The 21,064-nt window shown below is 41.7% G+C and overlaps 1 protein-coding gene across 1 annotated transcript in view; it reads left to right on the top strand.

Moving 5' to 3' along the window:
• The window catches only part of SORCS3 (sortilin related VPS10 domain containing receptor 3), a 303,634-nt gene that overhangs the window by 190,973 nt on the left and 91,597 nt on the right, over positions 1-21,064 (top strand). Inside the window, exon 5 of the mRNA XM_074591880.1 lies at positions 3,854-3,927. Within this exon, the coding sequence (XP_074447981.1) occupies positions 3,854-3,927 (74 nt within the window). The remainder of the gene's footprint in view (positions 1-3,853; positions 3,928-21,064) is intronic.

Raw genomic sequence — 21,064 nt, forward strand, 5'->3', positions numbered from 1 at the left:
TTTTTTTGAGTGCCGTGCTGGCCCCTTCACCTTCCTGAATCGCATCTGCCCTGTGGTAGGGTCGCATGCCAGTCTGTGGGCAAGCAGAAATTCTAGGGTCATGCATGCAAGGGTAGATGAGATTCATAAGCATCATTTAGATGGTTCAGTAGGAAATTCTAATGTTGTGTGTTTGTTCTCAAAAGCACCTCAGCTTTTAGGAGGCTCCTGGGACCTGTCTACTTAAAGAGCTGCAGAGGTTGCTGGGATCGGCTGAGTGCTCTGACTGTTTACTGAGACGCCTCTGTGGTAGATGCAGGATTATGAGTTTGTTTTCAAGTGAAAAACTGAATTTTGTCACCCTTGCCTTGATTCAGGACTTTGTCCTTCTGGTTTGCATCCTGCTTCTAATTGCTCCTTAGTCAAGTCCTCTGCATGCCACTCTTCAGCTGTGTCAAGGCACAAGACCAGCCCATACAAATATAAAGATCCATAATGGTCTTAATTTTTCATTCATCAGAATAGGCCAAATAATGCAAGGGAGTCACAGAAAGGGCGTGAGCTGACAGTACACCCTCATGGTACACTGAAGTCCATCCCTCATAAACCAATGTGTTGGATTGCTCTGGGAGGTGGAAATGCCAGAGATTACTTGTCACTAAAAAGCCAGAGCAGAGCTTTAAAAAGGGAAAAGCTTGGCATCAAACAAACCTCATTTCTTTCCATCGCTTAGTATTCAGCCTTAGGACAAATTAATCTGTATTGAAATCTGCTGTACTTGCCACTAAATTTATTGTCTCTTCTAAAAGGATCTCTTCTCCCGTGAAGGGAGGTGAACAATAAGTGTATATACATATTCAATTTTAATGCATACTAGAAAACTTTTTATTGTATGTTTTATTTAGTAATTCAACATTAACCTTTAGATTTGCATCTGTAAATAATACTATAAAAGTGAAGTGAGCCAGGGACGCCTTTCAGGAATTTGCTCTATCATACAGCTTTAAGGCTCCATCATCTGGTTAAAATTCAAAGTGGACACCTAGAATAAGTAGATGAATAAACAAATAAAAGGTCTCGAAATGAATAATATCCTCCTTATCTCTTTATCTGAAATCACCTAAAGGCTGCAAGTTCAATTTAATCCTTCTATCATCAGTCAGTCTGAGCTTTAATGGAAAGAAGCGGCGGGGGGGGAAGTACTCAGTAGCTGGTCTCTGGTTTTTAACTTGATAGGAAGAAGGATGCTCCCTGAATGAGATGCTGTGGGAGAGATGAATAGTTAGAAGGAGATTGTGCTTCATGCCACTGAGCTATCCGTAGCTACTGCTGTTATGCAGCTGCAAAAGAAAAGGAAATGCTAGGGGCAAAAGATAAAGGAGAATCTGAGGAAATGGATGTATTTTGCTAATCCTTTCCTCTCATGGTGAGAATGTTTAATCCGCTGCAGAATACAATAAAGATGCTAGTCTCGCTTGCACTTGCTTGTGAACAGGAGCTAGCTGAGGCTAAGCTGCCTGGAGCCCATGGTTTCGACAGCACCGTGGCTCAATCTGCAAGTCGTGCCTGCAGTCAGGAGTGGAAAGGGCAGCCAAGCTGTTTGATGCAACTGATGCAGCCCCGTCTGTGTGCAGAGGTCCTTGTATATGTAAAACCACGTCAAATGACTCGAGGAATATTGCTGGCAGGCACCATGCTAACATCAAAGCAGGGTTGTAGCACTATAGAGTTTTGACTCTTGGAGTGCAGATTTTCCATTATTGTTTCTAAAAATCTGGATTTTCCTTCAGAATGAAGGATGTGATCCTCTGGGTAAACATTTGCTATTTACCTTCTTGATGTATGGCCTTGATGTTGACTTCCTAAGCCTATCCTTGACATTGGTAAGGGAATTTTATTTTCCTGGTTCCTTTAATTAAAAAAGATAAGCGATGCTTTATTTTGTACCTACGGAGAATTCAATTTGGGGCAGAGGATTCTCTACTGTATTTTTTTAGACTATCACTATGATTGCTTGACCAGAAAAGCAGAGGAAGCCCAGATAACGTGGGCTCTTAGTGCAGTATCTTACCTTATCTGGTGATGGTGACAAAGAAATATGGCCAAATTGGAATGTTCAGATCATGTCTGATCTCCTGAAGAACATGGGGCAGAAATTTTTTCCTAATATTTCTTGCCACAAGCTCAGTGATGTTGGCTGGAGTGAAGTCTACATAATCGGAGCCCATTTTGACATGAAGACTGGAGGATGACTGGTTCCATCTCTTTTTCCATTATGTGCTTTATTCACTGGCAGCTTCAGCTGTCGTTGGCAGAAACTGGACTTCCCATTGGCATAAATGCAAAGGACTGATTCTTTTGTCTTTACACATACCAGTTGCATTAGATACTTCATGGGGTCTGAATTTCAGGTTTTGAGTTTCCTTTCGCTAGCTATACAGTGGTTTGGTTGTGTAGTTGAGTACAAACATAGTAAGAATTAATCAGCTGCCTCAGGCTTTGAACACTGCTCAAACAGCTCTTTCCAATCACCTTTGTAAGTTGTTCTATGGTCCAGCTCTGATGTGGTTCCTGGATCTCTGTGGTCAAAGATACTGCCCATTCCAGAAACTTTAATATTCGGTTCAAACACATATAGCTTATCTTCCTAGTCGCACCTAGCCATCCGTATAGCTGTGCCATAGTACTCATCACTAGGTTGTGAACCCTCCTAATCGGAATGTGGACCTGCCTCCGATTTTTAAATCCAGTTACTCCAAATCAAATGCAGAACCTTTACTCAAATTATATCATTTTCCCATTAAGGACCTAAATTTGGATATTACAAACATTTAAGTTTCTCAGCTTTGTTATCTACCTCCTTAGCCTGCAATCAACCCTTAATTTATTAAGCCAGAATTTATTTCAGATGAAATTTATTTGAAATCCTGTTCAAAACACTGCCTGCTATTTATTTCTCTGTGATCTAGTTATGAAGCAGAGTAGTTATTTCTCAAAGTGTATTTTTTTTCTAAGAACCAAACTTGCTCAAAGTTGGAGAAAAGGAGCTTATGTATGCTTTGATTATGAGTGAGTGGATTGTGGGTAATAAACTAATTATATGGAGAATGGTGTTTGTGGTATTAAGCTGAGCACGTATGAAACGAACCTATGTCTGAGACTTAGTGTGGAGTTGTGTGGAAATTTAGTTCTATTACAGCTGTACCAGTTGTTAGCCAGAAAGAGTCAAAACGATCATTAGATTGAAAATTTGGCTTTCAAGAAGAACCACCTCACTATCTTCAATGTTTAACGAATGAGCAGACTGATTTCTAACTTATCTCAAAATTTAGATCTTGTTCTGAACATAGAAGTTGTAAATTAGGAGCAATTTCCTTTTCTTTCCCACACAGAAGAGAGGTGTAATCCACACCATAAAACCGAATCACAGTATGACCTTGAGTATAGCGTCATTACCTAGGACTTCATAGTCATGTTAACTAATCTAATTTGTCTTTCATTCTATTTAATGTTAGGAATTCACATGTCATCAATCACCTGCTTCCTGTTGGGCTGAAAAAGCCAGAGGGACTGACAGCTTTGTCATATGGCAGTAGAAGTGAATGTGTTGACAACTGAAATCAGGAAGCACAAAAATGTTTGAAAAGGCTTTGGAAGAGCCAACCTGCTTTTGAGTCTCAGCAGCTTAGTCTAGGCTAAATGTGAAGGGAGAAGATTACCTTACTAGCCTTCCCTGGCAGCGAGGCTGATTGATAACTGTACAGGACAATCCATCCCTGTTCTTTAATCTGAGCTGATTTTAATACTTTATTTAGTGGCAGTCCTTCCTCTTCTTCCTCAAAGCTTATACTCCCCCTTTCTCTTTGTCTTTCAGCTGTACAGCTCCATGGACTTCGGAAGAAAATGGCAGCTCATGCATGAGCAGGTCACTCCAAACAGGTTTTACTGGTGAGTTATGCCCTCGGGCTTGGCTTTGCTGTGGTGAGGTCATGTTATATACTCAATCCATAAATATTATATACTCAATCCATAGTACGTATCTTGCAGCACTATAGCTGAATGTCTCCATATATGTATCTCTTTCTTATCTGATAACAGTGGTGTCTTGTACAGATGAGCCCAAGTCTTTTTATAATTGCAAAACTCCTGCTTCTTTGTCACTCACAGTAACACAGAGAAACTGCCTGGTGCTTCAGTGACAAAGCTATGATCGTTAGACTCCTATTTTTCAACCCTTCTGAGAGCTACTTTAGCCTACAACGCAGTCTTTGTGCAGAGCTGGCCGCTCTGACCAGTCTCCTTATGCAACTGTGGGGAGAGAGGATGATTCAGACTCTGCTTTGAATCACTCTCTGAGGAGCCAGTTCTTTTCTACTGACTGGTGAGAGCCCAGGATCTGCAAACAGTTTGCTAAAAATCTGCTTTGTGACTATCTTCCTTTCCATTTCCCAAGTGTCATCCTCCAAAATTGGGAGAGTGTCTTAAAAGCAGATGATTAAACAAATTTAGTTCCTGTCTCCAAGCTCCTCCATTTCAGATGCTAGTTTTCCCAACTTCTCTCCACCATGTGAAGGCCCAAGAACTGACTTTAGAGAGAAAGAGAAAACCCAGCCGTAGTCTTCTGTAGTTGAATCTAGAATTTGGGGCTTAAATCAGATTCTTAACGCTGTACTACATGCCAGATGATGGGGGTGGGGGGTGAACATGTAGAAGTGCTGATTTACAGAATCTGTGAATAGTTGGAGAAGTGCCTGGTCCTTAAGGCCAAAAAAGATGGTAATATTAAGAAACCAGAGGCTCTTGCTTTGAAGAGTCAAAAATAAAAAGGACTTGTAGGACTTAAGAATTGACTCACAATTGCAAAGCAGGATGTGTATATCTTAGAGTCAAATTCTCATAGAAATTCTTGCGCGACATTAAAAATATCTGGAATTCAGGCCCAAAATATCTATAGATTGTATTTGCAATACTTCCACACCTTGCAGTGAAGATAGACACCTCATAGGATTTTCAAATAGTCCTTTTGCAAATCTCTCTAAACAGCTTTAGACTTCCATATTTAAAACATGGGGTTTTGGCATGGTGGTTATGTTCTCCTGGTTCTGGTGGCAGGTGGTTGATTGACCTAACTATCCAAAATCTCTTGATTTCACTATTCATGCTAGGTGCACATGACAAATGTGAGTGTAGGTCCTCTGTCGGTGTATCCTTCTGTGGAGGGATAATTGTGCTCTACCCTTCAAATAGCACAGTTGAGCTTAGGGGAGAGGCTTTCTTGGAAAATAAAGTGCAACGGCTGAGCTGACTTGGAACAAAGTGGAATCTCTTTCTACAGGAGAGGCTGCATTGTTGTGGTTTATTTTCTACTTTTACATAATAATGGTTAGTGGAAATCTCCTGTTTTTCTCTATTCATTTGACGCCCAAACCTGTAGGTTTTTCATACAACTTTTTGACTGCTCAGTTTGAATGTGCTTTTTAACACTGCATTATATAAAGCCTTTGTTTCAAGTGTCTCTTTCTCTTAAAAAATGTAGAAGTCTTCTATAGTTAAAACTCATATGGCATAGACCTAGAAATCTTTATTCCACTCAGAAACAGTAGAATCCCATTGACAATAAAGTTTCCAAGAGAGTGAATTAGGTTTTTCCCAGAGTGAGAGAGATTTGAAACAATTCATAGTGCAGGGGTCAGAGATGCTGAAATTTTGGAACATAACAACTCCCCTTAGCTGTCTGATTTCTTTCTTTTTTTTTTTCTTTCTTTCTTTTTAAAACAGCAAACTGTGATAACTTAAAAGTTTTGGCTTGTAAGATGTGTACAGAAAAAGAAATGCAAGGAGAACACTTTAGCCTCAGGAATTTGTTGATTTCTTTTTAATAGGCTATGAAAGAGGGAGAAAAGGGTTATAGCTATAAGTTTCAGAGGGACACGAGACACTGTTCTGTGGAGTTCATCAGCTTATCAAATACTATGTTACCAAACCTCTTAATTAAAAGTTCCAGGAAAAGTGAAATAATAACAAAAGGAAGATGCCAAAATCAAGGGTGAGCTGCTTGTTTGTACTGCTCTGCATTGTTTACTAGTAAGAGCTCAGGTAAGCATCCTTCATCAAATGGGACAGTCTTCATCTGATTTGAATGCAGCTGGCCTTATCTGGGGCAGCCTTTGTCTCAGGTTTTTGCCTTCAAAGCATGACTTCCATCTCTCAGGCTGCTGTGAAGGGACTTGTGAAGACTATAATCTTCACCTGGTTCATGGGATCAGTCAGCCTGACAGGGAGAAGTCTTATTTTTGTCTCTGGGACCTTTACAAATAATTAGACCTTCCCTGAGAGATCTCAGATAAAGAGACTTTAAGGCCAGGAGAAAATTACGATTGGATCAGAACTCATGAGGTTGGGATCTGAATTTTCACTCAGCAGAGTAAGCAAGGCTTATCTGGTAGTCATGGACGCACACGTCACTGTGCATTTTGCTGTAGCTCTGGCAGGCATCTCTGTGATGGCTCTCCAGTAGTCAAAACAAAGTCCAAAGTTCCAGTCCTGATCTGTGGCTTTGTATCCTGGCTCTTGCCTTCAACTTCTTTCCTTAGTCGCAGATGTTGGTGCCAATCACTGGGTTGTAGTTTTGTGTTCTTATCCCATATGGATGTCACATGTCCTGCAGTTCATGGGATGTCTCTCATCAGTTCCTGCAGCCAGCTCAAAGTTTGTACATGAGCTGAGTTTCATCTTTGGGCCACTCATAGTTATAAAAACTAGGATTTGAGCTCAATACTTCTGTAGTAGTGATTCATTTGTTAGCGACACCCACTGATGGCAGTGGCAGAGCTTGAACAGAATGTGTTACTTGATGTGAGTACAGGCATCCAAATTTGGCTCCCACGTGCCTTGGCCCCAGAGATTTTAATAACTTAGGATCCTGTAAGGCTGGAAATAGGAGCTTACGCTACTGTGATACAGAAATTCCCAGATCACTCATCACTGAAATTACTCAAGATAACTGGAACCAGCATGGGTGCAAAGTTTGTTAAAGACCTACTCAATGTTCTTCTCATTTAAAACACATTTCTGCAGCTCCCTCTGGGCCCTGTTCGTTTTCTCTCACTGTAACTTAGACACCTGTGCTGTCATGTGGAGGGATATAAAAAATACTGTCCATATTTTGTACTGTAGAAATGTTAGGGAAGTTTCCTTGTCTGTAAAACACATGGTGTGTTCTGTGCTGACTAAATACTGTCTCTGTTCAGATAAGAACTGGAAGGATTTGAATTGTTCTTAAATTCCTTTACTGCCTCTGCCGTTTCCTGTGGTGGGATAACAGGACTAAGCAGGTGGGCAAGACAGTTTGGTTTATGGAGCATTCACGAAGCCTTGTTCAGCAGTATGTTGGATCACAACTTTTCTATGTCATCTTGGGTGACTCAAGCTGACTTTGCCTTGTTACCCCCTAGGTAAGACTGGGATAGGAGACAATTTTTTTCCTTGTTGGATGTAGTGGGTGAAGTACTCAAATACTGTGATATCAAGTACTACAGCAGTGGATTAAGAGCACTGAAGGGCACTAGGGAGTTAAAAGGTGCTTTAGTGGCATATGGAATCCTTTTATAATCTTAATGTCTTGATTCTTTAAAATGTGGAGTCCCACAAGGTGACCTGTGTTTTCTGACTAATCAGCTAAATGGCTGTGAATATCGTTCCCTGTCCACCTGTCTTTGGAGGCCCTGCCTGCGTTTGCTGAGAAGACACAGGGATCACCACCCTGTGCAGAGGACACGGATATATTCCTTGGGACACCCATCCCCTTTCTTAGGGTCTCCCCAGGCTGCTCTTTGCTGGAGGACACATTCATGTTTCCTGCCTCCTGTCATCACTGGGGAATGTGAAGAGGTGGATGTGGGACCATTTTCCATTTTTTTTGTTTGTTTGTTTTGGGTTTTTTGTGTGTGTGACTGGTACATCTAGACATTTACCTTTTTCTCATGTATTTTTTTCAAACATACTCTCTGGGACTTTGGGTGATTCTGTCGAAGCCCAGGAGCGGTAACAGTGGGGAAAACCCATTTGTGTGGAAGAGAGGGAGAAACCTTCACAGAATTTCTGATGGCTGGGGGGATATTTGGAGCACTGAGGTCAGTACCCAGGATGAGCCTAGTCAGGAAAAGACACTGAAATACATGCTGGTGGTGAAAGCTGGGCAGGAAACACCAACAAGGCAGGAGGTGGGAGGCAGCAGAAGGAGGAAAATAGGACACGCAGTAGCCTGGCTTTAAGGAGCAGTGTTTGTATTTGCAAATAGGAAAAATGTGGTGTAACAAGATGTTCTTCAATACACTGTTGATTTCCTCACTGAGTGTCCCCAGAATTTTATTATTTTCTCTTTCTGTGGTAACCAACTGGATTTCTGGTTGGTTTTGGTATCCATTAATACAAGCCACAATCGTTTTGAGCTCCAGGGATTAAAAATCGGGAGAAGGGAACAGGCTGTGCTTTCGCTGGGAGAAGGGAAGAGGCTGTGCATGCACTTAGGCTATGCTTTGGAGTTACGGCTTTTCTGGCACAGTTGTTTGAGGCATGAGCCAGCAAATTTTGTCTCTTGAGGACAAGGTTTTCAGTCCTTTTTGTCATGATTTTGGATAGGAACAGTGATAAAAATTTAGCCAGTGTATTTCTATTTATTTGCAGCTTGAATTTCATGAAGACTATAGTGGAGGCTGGTTTGGATATCTGAGAGTAATGTAGCAGAAGATAAGGGATTTACCTCAATGTTTCAAAAGATTATGATCTGGGTATGGATCTGCAGTTGGGCAGAGGTTTGTGTCTGTTTTTATTTCCTCACCTCTGTGATAGCACTGATATTCCTAATCCCAGTGCCAATTTGGGTCCACACAGATGTTCCAGCAGCAGTTCCAGAAGTGACCTTTGGGTACAGCTAAGGTTACCTTTACTTGACTAGTTTGCCAGCAATGAAATGGTTAGTCAAATATGTGCCTGTCTCTCCTGTAAATCCCACTAATCATTAACTACCAGCTGGTGTCATTGCATAGTGCTGGGGAAACATCGCCTGATTTTTTACAGCCAAGTTTAGTGTTAAGAAAACATAGTCTTGTAAATGTCAAATTGACTGTTAAGTAATCCTGCATTAGTGTTTTTCAGAATAAAAACCATACTGTACATGGAGCTGTGGACAAAATGAATAATTCCAGTTCGGCAGCCATGGATAACACCACCTTTAGCATCATCGAGGCATATACCCAGTTGCTATTCATGTAGATTGCACACAAAGAGCTGAACAGGGACCTGTTACTGGAGGCTCCGGTGGGCTAATGACTCATTTGCCTGTGTTAAGGGACTTGCTTCCCATGCCCTGTGGGTGAGAACACCCGGGAAAGGTTTTTCTCCCAGAGGGTAATGCTAAAATAAATCTGGAATCTGTTACTCAAGGCACCATGACCATGAACTGTAGTAGGCTGAGGACAAAATTTTCAAACTCTAGCCTCAAGCTCTGTAATAGGAGTTCAGGAGAGATGAGACCTTCTTAAAAGGTCTTGACATATATTGAAAGATTTTCTTGCAAGGTCACGTTAGTTAATTAAAGATCACAACACTATGGTGATAATAAGACAAATTTTATTTTCCACTGAAAAGATGGGCAAGTGGGGCAACTGTGAGGTTAGGGATTTTCTTTTCATTTTGTGTGTCTACAATTATTGCAGTTGGCACTATAGATATTTAATGTTTCCAAACATTGTCGTAGCTGACTAGCTTGTGATTACACAGTAACTTCGTGGCAGAGATAGAACTGGAATCTGGATATAGTGTTAGATACTCTCTGTTGGCTGAAATAGTGTTTATTTTTGTTGAAAAAGTTTCAAGTCAATAAAGATATTAGGATTCATGTCAACATTATCAAAATACTTCTGTCAAAAAAATAAACAAAGGAACATCCTGAAATGGTTGAATTTTTTTGATGTTTTTTGAAGTGATTTTTAAATTTGAATAAAATCTCATTTTGCAATACATTCTGCTGTCACAGCCAGAATGAGTTCTTTCAATGAGTGATGCGTACCCTCTGGGAGGGCAATTTTGGAATAAGCCGCCTTTGAGGAACTTTTCTTTCTAACCTCCCTTTGCTTGAGAAACACAGCGTATCTTGTAGAAGGAAGAATTACGCCTTCTCCATTAATGTAACTGTGGATATCCTTACATAAATACGATCTGCCTTCTAGAATTTGTGATTTGTTGTGATTTTAGTACAATTTGTGATGTGAGCCATATTTATGACTTTAATGTACTGTGGCTGGCAGCGATTTTTTTTTTAAGACTGGAAAAGCAAGGGCTGAAATATTTCTGTTCATTGGTTTTAAATTTAATGCTCACCACTAAATGTCACATATTGTACTGCAGGGAGGGCTTTCAGCTGTCAAAAACCCTTTTGCCTTGGTCTCTCGTCTATCAGGTTTCTTTATGTCCCAGGGGCCAGTCTCTTCTCTTATTTCCCCATTGCTAATCTTGCATCACTTTGTAATCCCCCCCACTCTCCTGTGACTAAGTGTCTGAGGCTGGAGCAGACCAGATAAACCGCTAGTAAGAAAAGATCTAAGGAGGAATTTGTTGAATATTTCTCCCAGTTAAGACTCATCCCTGGACTGGATCCCAGTGCCATGTCTGTCTGGACAGTGCATGGTGGAAGGACCTGTTTCCTTCTTATACAACAGGGTACCAGATAAGATGTCCAAACTTCATTGCTGTTTCATAGGCCAGTGTTGGAAGCTTAAATGCTGTACTGCAGGCTCTCGCAGCCTGCCTGGGCTGACTTCATTCCCTCTGTCTCACCCTGATGCACATGAACTTGAACACAAATTAATTTGAGCCTGTCGGTAACAGTCCCAGAGTAATTCTTTGTGATACTTTGTAGGAAGGAGTGATGAAAGCCAGCCCTCTAATTAATGTATTGAATAATGCATCTCTCTGAGGCGTATGGGGATCTCCCATACTGTCATAGCTTGGCAAAGCTAATCAAAAGCTAGGCTGCTGGGCTGACAGTAGTATCGTATTTTGCGCTCTCTGGCTAGCAAGGAATATTCTCCCACTTTTTTGTCTGTGGGATTTGGCTTAGGCTTTGGCCTTTGTTCTACACCATGCTAATCTCTCTGTTTCTGGGCAAATGGACAAGTTTTCAATGTGGGAGAGAACCCCTCTTGCTTTCAGGTGACTGTAAGAGAAACATTTGGGAGTTGTTTTAAAAATCACCACTGTTTTGAGAAGTTTAGGAATGACCTTTTCACCTACTGTGATTATGGGCATAATTTTCCAGCCATTTAATTCAGTGGAAAAACATGTGCTGGCCTCAGGGAGCGAGCATCTTTCCTGGACCCAGCCTCCCCTCTGCCCCAGACCTCATCCCAGATGGCCCACATGGATTTCAAGAGATGGACCTTTGTGGGGGTTCTTACAGCTGTTGTTTTTTTACAGCAGCTGAGGCTGGAAGCATTCTTGCATTGGAGAAAGCTGCAATCTAATGGCGAATTTATCCTCAGTAAGTACATCAATACTAGCAGGGACCATTTTTGCTTGAAACTAGATTTTCAGTCATACCTCAAAGTTCTTCAAGTAGATTTTTCTCAAGAAGAATCAGGAAGGACCCAGGTAAATTCCAGTTCATTTCTGTGAACTGACTTCAGCCTCTGAATCTTTGGAAGTTTGCCTGCCATTAAGTTGAGCAAAACCAGTTGTTTTATTTAACAGAAGGAGCTGAACCCATGCTGTGCAGAAAGAACAGTCTTATCATGGCAAAACAGACAAGATGTTTCTGCATTCATTTAAACGTGAGCCATTTGTGTCGCTCAATAACATCCATTAAAGATAAGGAGGTCCCTCTTTATGCCTTCTGCCTGTTGGAAATTAACAAACTCTCTTAAAACGACAATTCATCAGCAGTTATATGAGGCAGAATTCATTCTCGGCAGGAGAAGAAATTGAAACTCCCATCCTTTCATTCCTCGGCATTCCTCTGAGCCTCCTCTGTAGAATTGAGATGAGTTTAATTCTGCTATTGTTAAGCATAGTGAGCACGAAGCTACATCAGAACATAAGAGCGGGAAGGAGTATCTTATTACTGCACTACAGGTTCTTTTAAATAATGTTGATTCAGTAACTTGTCTCTTGCTGATCATATACAGAACAAGGATGAGAAGCCAGTGAGTGAGGCTGTTTTACTTGCATATTTGTAGTGAGCTAATTGGAACAGGGGAGAGTAGTGGTTATCATAGCTCGGTAATCATCTCTCAGATAATTGCCCTCCATTGGGCAGAAGGCAATAAAAGTGGGATGTAGACACATTTCCATGTTTAGTGAAATATCAGAAGTTCTGCAGCTGAGTTTGAGAGAAGCATACTGACCTGTGACTGCCAGCAAGGACTAAGGAAATAATAAATAACACCCGTAGACTTCAGATCTGTTTTCAGTATATCTGGGTTTTCTGCTGTAGGAGAAAATCCTGCTTTTTATTGGAAAAAAATAAAGAAATGCAAACCAAAAATCCTGCCAGGTTTTTGGCCAAAGGGTACAGAGAGATTGTTGGGTTTTGCTCACAATATTTTTGGTTTTCAGGTTTTGATTGAAAATCTTTGAGGGAAGGAGACATGTTCCATTATAATATCGATTTTAGGGGCAATCTGTAATAGTGACTCCCTAAAGCCATTTCTGGATCTGCTGTAGTTTCTCCAGAATTCTTTTTTTCCGTTCTACAAATCATTAGATTTGAACAGTGTGTTGGCGCTTTGGCTTTTGCCTTGAGGCTAGAAAAGAGCAGAGTATTACTTTTCATTTGGCCTTGTACTTTTCTTTCCTTTTATTGCTCATCTATAACAACAGATTAAGAACCCAACAAAGAGGCTCTTGATTTACCTACAGCTTTGCCATACATCTTTACTTCTTGACATGTGGGTAGCACAAATTCCCGTTGCAGCATTCTGCCCTGAGCATTCTTACTTGAAAAGGGTGATGCTTTGGGGATGGGGACACTTTGGAACTCTGCCGTTGTGAAGAGCTGGGAGTGTGCCTAGTGCTCAGCTCCCTGTGCAGCCTTGTCTCCTTCGTGTTTGTGCATCCGTCTAACTTGAAGCAAAGGAACCCACAAAAGCTCTGTGGTTTCTCTGGTCTCTCCTGCTACAGTGTCACTCTTCCGCTGATAGAGACACCTGCAAGTGGCTGTGGCCATTTTATTCACCCCCTCTCCATTCTCTCTGTGAGGATGCTTCTGTTTTGAATGCAAACCTGTCTTGTCACGAGACATGTGGTGGTCTGCAGACCTCCTGTCACCGTTGCTTTTACCCACCGTAGCCACGCAGACTTGCTGTTTCTACAGACAGAGCCTGTCTTTGTGTATCTGTCTGCTGCCAGAATCCTTTTTGTTTCCTGCTTCTTTATCTTTTCCTCTTGTGGATGTTGCAACAAATGAGCATCTCATTCTCAGCAGCTAATTGAGTGTGATTTTTTTGGGAGTGAGGAGACACATTGATGCATTTATGCTTGCTGTCCAGAGCAGAGTAGTTTATTCTCTTCTTTCTCCTCCTTCCCCTTCTTCTTCTTTCCTCTCTCTCTCTTCTATTCCTGGCCGATGGTTAAAAATCAAAGAATGAAATAAGCCGTTTGTTCTCTTCAGGTTAACATCTGAAATGCAAAGAAACAACTGTCACAAAAGGTTTGTGATAGAAATCTAGTTTTTCATATTGCCTTTCTCCAAAATGCATAAACTGAACCACAAATTTATTTCCAGAATATTAGATGTTATCTCAGGGTGATTCTTCACAATATCCTGCAACAGGGAATGTGGAGACTCATTCTTCCTTAATTAATACAGTGTATGATGCCCACAGGCATATGGGACTCATCAACATATTCTATACATCTTGCCTGTGCCAAGTTTCATACTAGCATCCTCTCTTTGGACAATTTAGGTTTTATTTTTATTTATCTACTACTGCATTCATTTATTAAATGATGTTCTCACTCTGAACCTTTTCAGAGGCACTGTATTCTGCTTAGGACTTTGTTAATAACTGAATCACTGAGCCTTAGCATTTCAGGCATGTCATATTTGGAGTCAGACAATGTTAATACAAATGAGGGCAATTAAACACACAGTGAACCGAGAATCCTTACTTTGGTGTAAAACATTGCTTGAACGGGTCATGTTTAAGATACTTTTGCTAAGAGACAAACTCAGAAGAATATTATGAGTCTTCTAAATGCTCCCTTCCAGGGAGGGAAACAGTAACTCCACTGAAGTCCTTGGCTGCAGGACTGACAGGCTGAGCTGATGGCTGCTTTCAGCATGTGCTTTGCTTGTTTAAAGTGGTCAGAAATAGGGCTGATTCATGTTTCCTGAAAAACCAATGCAATAATCTATAGCAATTCCCCCTCTACAGGACTTTCAAAGGAGGGTAGCCAAGCACTGTGCAAACATTAGTTAACTGGACTTCGTAATGCAGTAGGCACTATTAACTAATTTTAAACCAAATGCGGGAAAAGAGAAGAAAGTCACTCAATATGTCAGTGATCAGTCCTGAAGAGTTTTGTTTCTCTTCTCTGTGCTTGAGTTTCACAGATCTGCGCAAAGCATAGCTGGCTAGAAAATGTCATTTTCCTGATTTATTTATTTTTTTCCAAAAAGCTGAAAAAACACACACACCACACCACCCCCGTCAAACTGTTCTACTCCCAGATTTTCCATTGTGAAACAAAAATTTGCTGTGGAGTGGATTTCAGACACACACACCCATTTGGCTTAGATTTTGATCTCCAAAATGAGTTTTGTACACAGTAATTTCTACATTTCAGGTTTCCACTTCTCCTATTTTTCAGGTTTTTCCTCTCTTATTCCAGAAAAACAGGGGTGGTGGGGGAAGAAAAAGATGAGTAAGGAGACAAAGCTAAAAATGTGTCATTTTTCAGTGTTCCCAAAAATATACTTTTGTTCTTGTTTCCTCAAAGGACTTGAAATTTAGAATATTAATAATAAAAATTAAAGGGTCTCCTGCATGAATTGTTCCTTCCTTCAGAAGGCAAAATAGAATCAAACCAGTCTGTTGGAATATTTTTCAAACTTGTCCACCATAAAGTTAGCAGACCTTTAATGCCCGGGTAAATCCCTTCCCTAGAAATACCCTCCTCAAAGCATCACTGTCTGTGCTGGATGCACGTGGGATGGGGAGCTGAGGGTATATCATGCACTGAAGCTTTGAGATGTCTTCAAGACAGTAACATCTTAACTCGATGAGCTGATGCTTCATTACTTCCACCGTATCCCGATGCTTGTGCTGCTAGGACTTGGCAAAAAAAAAAAAAAAAAAAAAAAAAAAAAAAAAAAAAGGGCCTTTGTATTCAATTAGGATAAGCCCCCAGGGCTGCTGTTATATGGCCTGGATCAGCTGTACCCTGATGAGTCAGCAGAAGCGGCTGCATGGGAGTAGCGTGCTTAGTTCATAAGTAAGCAGCAGGACTGTGACTGCACCTGGGAGCACACCCGCTGCCAGCACTGGCTTGATGTGGCTGACAGACCTGCTCCCTGCATGAGTCTCCAGCCCCATGAGAAGTTATTTCAGGCAGAACTGGGAAATTAAGATGCCACCTCTGGCACATGCCCTGCTTGTGCTGCTGGCCCTTTCGAACCTTGACAGGGCTGTGAGTAAGGATCTTCACCCTTCTACCCACACACATTTTTTGAGTTTATTTCACAAAAATTTGGTTTTGTTTATTGAGGTTTATAGTATAGGTTGGGGAAGAAATGCCAGAGGACTTTAAAGGACTACAACCTATTAACTGGGGCAAGACCTAGACACAGAATTATTTGTACTTTCTTAGTTTTCAGCATTAGCATACAGGGAAAAGAGAAAACATGAACCAACAGCAGCTCTGTTCTGTTGATAAGTGTACTTTAAAGGTATTGTCAGGTTCAGCGGCATTTCTTTCCCATTGCTGTTAATTTTTGTGATATAAAGAGTCGCCTTCTTCTGTGTACTGTGAAGAGGAAAAAAAGTGTTTCCGTGTGCAGCAGAGCCTGCTGTCTTGTGTGGATTCTCTAGTGATTGGTGACATGGCTGAGCCTAAATGTCAGCTTTTCCCTCGAGGAGAGGATTGATTTGGATCTCTTTCCTCTTCCTGGCCTGCTATATTCATGAAACAACTGCATGTAGCAACTTTGTAGTTCTGGCACCTGTAATCCACTGACTTTACAGGTAATTTACAGGTTTAGACATTCAGCAGGTTGTGGGGATGAGAGGCGGGTAGCCAGATGCGTGTGTGCATGTATGGAAACACATGCAGATGCTGTGAACACTTCAAGTTTTGTTTCCTTTGAGATACCAGGCAGAACACCTCCTTAAAATTAATTGAGACATTTTAAAGAAGGATTGGCTTTGCTGAAAAGAAATTAGCTGAGAATAAACACTTGGCAGTTTTTTTTACTTTTCTTGCAAACTAAGTCCCACAACAATTACTTCTGCCGATGTCCAGAATTGTAGCATCATGGAAATTAGCACTGGAAAAGACGTAGAAAGCTCGAGGGACCTAGCTAAGACACTTTCTTACAGTATCTTCCTGCCCAGGTTTTTTTGCAAGCTTCATTTGAAATATGCTGTGCAAGAAGGTTTTGTCCATAACTCTTCAGAGACCTCATCACTTCCTACCCCATCCAGCAGTGTCTCCCGCTTTTCAGCCACCGAGAATGATACTGTATTTATGTGTTTAGTAAATACACTCTTTCCCCAAACAGTCTAACATTAGTATCTGTTCTTAACTAGGGCAGTTTATGGCATGTGTGTGCAGCTTGTGTGCACATTGGCTGTTATGTGCGCAGAGTTAATGCCCGATGGAGCTAGTTTTAGACTTGACTGCAGTAAATAGCAGATGAATACACAGAATCCCCTTGACCGTCTTAAGGTAACTGCAGTTATTGATACCTGACTAGACAAACGTGATGCCGCATCAGATGGAGAAGGCAGCCTGTTGGCTGTTGTCCATGTTGGAAAGGTATGTATAATTTAGCAATGGTGCTATGTGAAAAGATCCACATCAGTTGAGCAAGAATTGTATGGACCAGTTTCTGCTCCCATACCCCCCTGTAGACATGGTCCTTTTGTTGCTTGGATTAGTCAGTCCCATGCTCTGCTTTCCGGATACCACGCAGAAGTGTTTATTCACTTCTGGGGCAGGATACAATCAAAATTGCGGTAGACTAATTGGCAACATCCACTAATTTGAATGCAGTTGCCTGCAGCAAGAGGATGTGTTTTTTCCCCCTTTACATATTATTGCACGATAAATGTGCCTTGTTCCTTCCCATTTCCAGCCCTTATCTACTGCACAACATTCTGCTAAGTAGTCTCCATCTGTCTCTTTACATAAGCAGTGACAATTGCCTTCAGTCTGACATCCCAACCTGCAAAAATGAGTTTCCAAGTTGGCATCTTGGGAAAGTCTCAATCCATTGTAAAAGTTCTGATTTTGTTTTCAAAGCCAGAGCTGGTGAATGCCATCTTCACTGGTCAGAAACCAGGCACACACTGGCAAGAAGCTCAATCCAGCTGATTCCAGACGGAGCTTGAAGGCCTGATCCCTGTGACATGATTTTTCACCTTGCTGTAAATCCTTAACACAAATGTTGCTCATGTCCCTTGATACCCGCTCCCGCCTCCCAAGCTAATGGGTCCAGGAGATGGAGGAATAGAGCATCTCGTAGTCTCTATTGATGGTTTAGGGAGCAAGGATCAATAGCAGGCAGTCTGAATTGCTCGGCATTTTTTATCTAAGATGCTAGAGTAGCTAACTAACAGTGCTGTCTTTCGTCATTAAATGCCTGATGTCCGGAAAATGGGTAGAAAAAAATGTAAAAATGGTTTATTCCGTGGAAAGGCAGTAGAGTTGGTAGAAACAGTAAGCTGAGGTGTGCAGGTAACCCAGAGAGTCTGCATGTTTCTTTTTCCCTTTCTTTGCATATGCTAGCATTTTTCCTTTTGAACTACACAGAGTCTTATATGGAAGTATTTCAGGAATAGCTACTTACAACGCAGAATACTGTGTTTTCCTTGCCCTTTCTTGCTTGCGCTCCCTCTCGGTCAGAGAGGAAGTATTAGCAGAGTGGCCAAATAAGTGTGCATCCATGCATATTGCTCTTCCCTCAAGACAGAGATAAATATCTTGCCAGGATCCTATCCATCCTTCAGCTTTCAAGAACACGCAATCCTCTTCTGAAATGAAGGGAGGAAAGATATTGTGAAAACCAAGAGCCACCATGAGAACAAAAAAGAAAAGCAGCAGAACACAGAGAAAAAGTAACCATTGCTTCCTTCCTAATGAGATTCAGAGAGAGTTTGAATTCTTAATTGGCCAATGTGCCAGCTGCAATACTGGCTGCAGGCTCCACGTTTCAAAAACTGCCTTTGCAGCAGGCAGGGAATGTGTCAGCAGGAAAAAAATGACCTTTCCTGTCACTTCTGCCTGCATCCTCTCGGCATTTTCTCATCCGAGTGGTGATAAATGAAATGGGATGGTGGAGAATGTTGAGTTAGCACGGTTTCTTACAGCGAGAGTGCCCTTTTTCCCCCCCATGGCCATCCAAGGCAGCAGCATGCATGGGTGCATTTTGGGGACCTTTGTTTAGTTTCTCCTGTCTGGAGTTTGTGCACATTCAAAACACAGAGTTGAGCTGTGCGTGGAGCCTGAGGTGTGACCACGCGGCAGGAAATCTGTTTTCAAGGTGAGCTTAGGCTTCTGAGTGTTTTTAAATACTCTTGTATTTGTAAGCCTCTGAAACAGAGCTGTTTGCCAGCCAGAGCACCATGAAATCCCTTCCCAGCCACCCCACTCTGTGGTCTCCACGTGGTTGTAGAGTACACACAAGTCAGGGGATGCTGACATCTGTCCTCATTGTACTTTAGTTGCTCAAATAGTTTTGTGCAGTGCATCCTCCAAATGCTCTTCAAGAGAGATAATGCATGAGAAAATGTGAGGCTGTGAAGGCATCTGCTTTTATTGCTGCTCCTGTATCACCAGACCTGAGAGGTTGTTGTAGTGAGTTCTCTAGACCAGAGAAATTACTGCATGGGATAAAGGAACAGCTTTACAATCTGTGTGTGCGTTTTTGCAGCTGTGCTCCATGACCTCCATTCACATCTTGCTCTTTCCACAGCCTGACTTTTTTGCATTCGTCATGTAAAGCTTCTCCAGACAAATGATGAGAGACCATTTACTGAAAATACCCGCATTCAGGAGTCAGAACACTGCAAAGCAAAGCTCTGTTCTTTGCCAGTGGGAACAGACGTGCGGCAAGGCATGAAGAAGCAGCAGCATTGATTGGGGATTTGTTTTGCAATCAGAGTCTTTGATATAAGAAAGCGACTTGGTTTGGGAGAAGGAAGGATGACCAATGCGTTACTTTACAGGCTTGTTATCTGCCTGCAGATAACAGGAGCTTGTCTTGCTTTTGGGTTGCAGGAGATTGCTTTGTGAGCTTTTCCACTTGAAGTATGGTATTCAGCGAGCAGAGGAGTACTAGAGGAGTGCTGTATGCTGGTCCTTTTTTCATCCTCATCGTTCTGAAAAGAACCATCAGGCTTGTCAGAACTAATTAAGGAAACAAGTAGATGGCACTGGGAAGGAACTTCAAGCTAGAATGACATGTTTCAGGAGACTCTTGTCATCCCCTGGTACTCACATAATAGGCATTATAAGTGGAGTTGATCCACAGAGCTTGTGTATGCAAACACACAATGATAATGAGTATTTGGGATTTTGTTTGGAAATGGCTTAGGTTTTTTTGAATTACAGCCCTTTTTAAAATGGATATTGTTGTGGCAGGCCTTGTACTGATGTTTCTCATTAGCTGGACCAGGAGTAGGTTTGCCCCATTGGTGGGAGTGGAAGCACAGTGCCCCCTTCATCTGGAGGAGAGGGACCCAGGAGGTGTCGTGGGGAGCAGGTGAGGCAGCCTGGCATCGTGGTGTCAGGACACAGCCAATGGCTCTGGGTAGAAGGCTGGTGTCTCGCTTCCAGAAGGAAGCCTGGAGAGTGCAGCCTCCAGGGTGAAGGCTGGATTTAAGCCTGTTAGGAAGAGCTGCAGGGCAGGTTCCTAATGTATTCCCCATCTGTACCTAAAAGAGCTGAAATTACCCTCTATTTGATGAAGTTGTGATGGATAGATATGTTGGTAAGCACGTACCTCTGTCCTGATTGGCATGTCATAGGCAAGGGTCATGATTGCTGAACAGCTGGAATTAAAGCATTTATGGCTACTTATGGGAAAAACGCAGAAAACTTCAGCTGTGGACTAGAAAGATGTGTGCCCTTTCCCTATATATTGGGAAATAATATTGCTGCACACCATAGTGTTTTTCACTGATATTTTAAGGAATTTCTGTTTGTCCTACTGTCACTTTTAACTATGTCCAGATATTTGGAGGATTTGACCCCAATAATTACATGGTCGCAGGGACTCAGGCCCGTTCTGGCATCCTTACCGGTAACAAACGGCACTTTCTTCCTCGTGGGATCACCCTGAAACTGATGGTAGCGATTAAGGACCAGACTATTTCTCACTGGCAGTAGAATGATGAAAGCTCTGCTGGTGCAGCTTTTTTTTTTTTGTTGCGTTGGGTTTTTTTGGCCACAATTCACAGTGTGGTGTGAATGGACTCGCTATTGATGCGGTGCTCTAGTTAACAAGCAGTGCCAGTTTCAGTTACCTACGCCGTGGGTCATAATGTAGTTGTTTTGGCATTTGCAGCACTGGCTGATCTTAGCTGAACTCCGGCACATTCGTATATCTGTCATTGCTTCAATCGCTATGTTTTTTGTGAGATCCACAAAAATTTATCAGAGCATCTGTATTTTGTTTGTTCTTTTTTCTTCTTTTTTTTTTTTTTTAAAATGTTTTAGCTGTTGATGCCCCAAGGATGAAAGCAGCAAAAGATTGTGATAAAAGTCTTTCAGAACATTAGGGAATTGTGAACGTTGGCTGGCTCAGAGGGAATCTATTATTTACAATCTACTGTATCAAATTCAGCTTCCACCAAATTAGAAACTG

This window comes from Larus michahellis, chromosome 6 (assembly GCF_964199755.1).
Source record: "Larus michahellis chromosome 6, bLarMic1.1, whole genome shotgun sequence".
NCBI lineage: Eukaryota > Metazoa > Chordata > Aves > Charadriiformes > Laridae > Larus > Larus michahellis.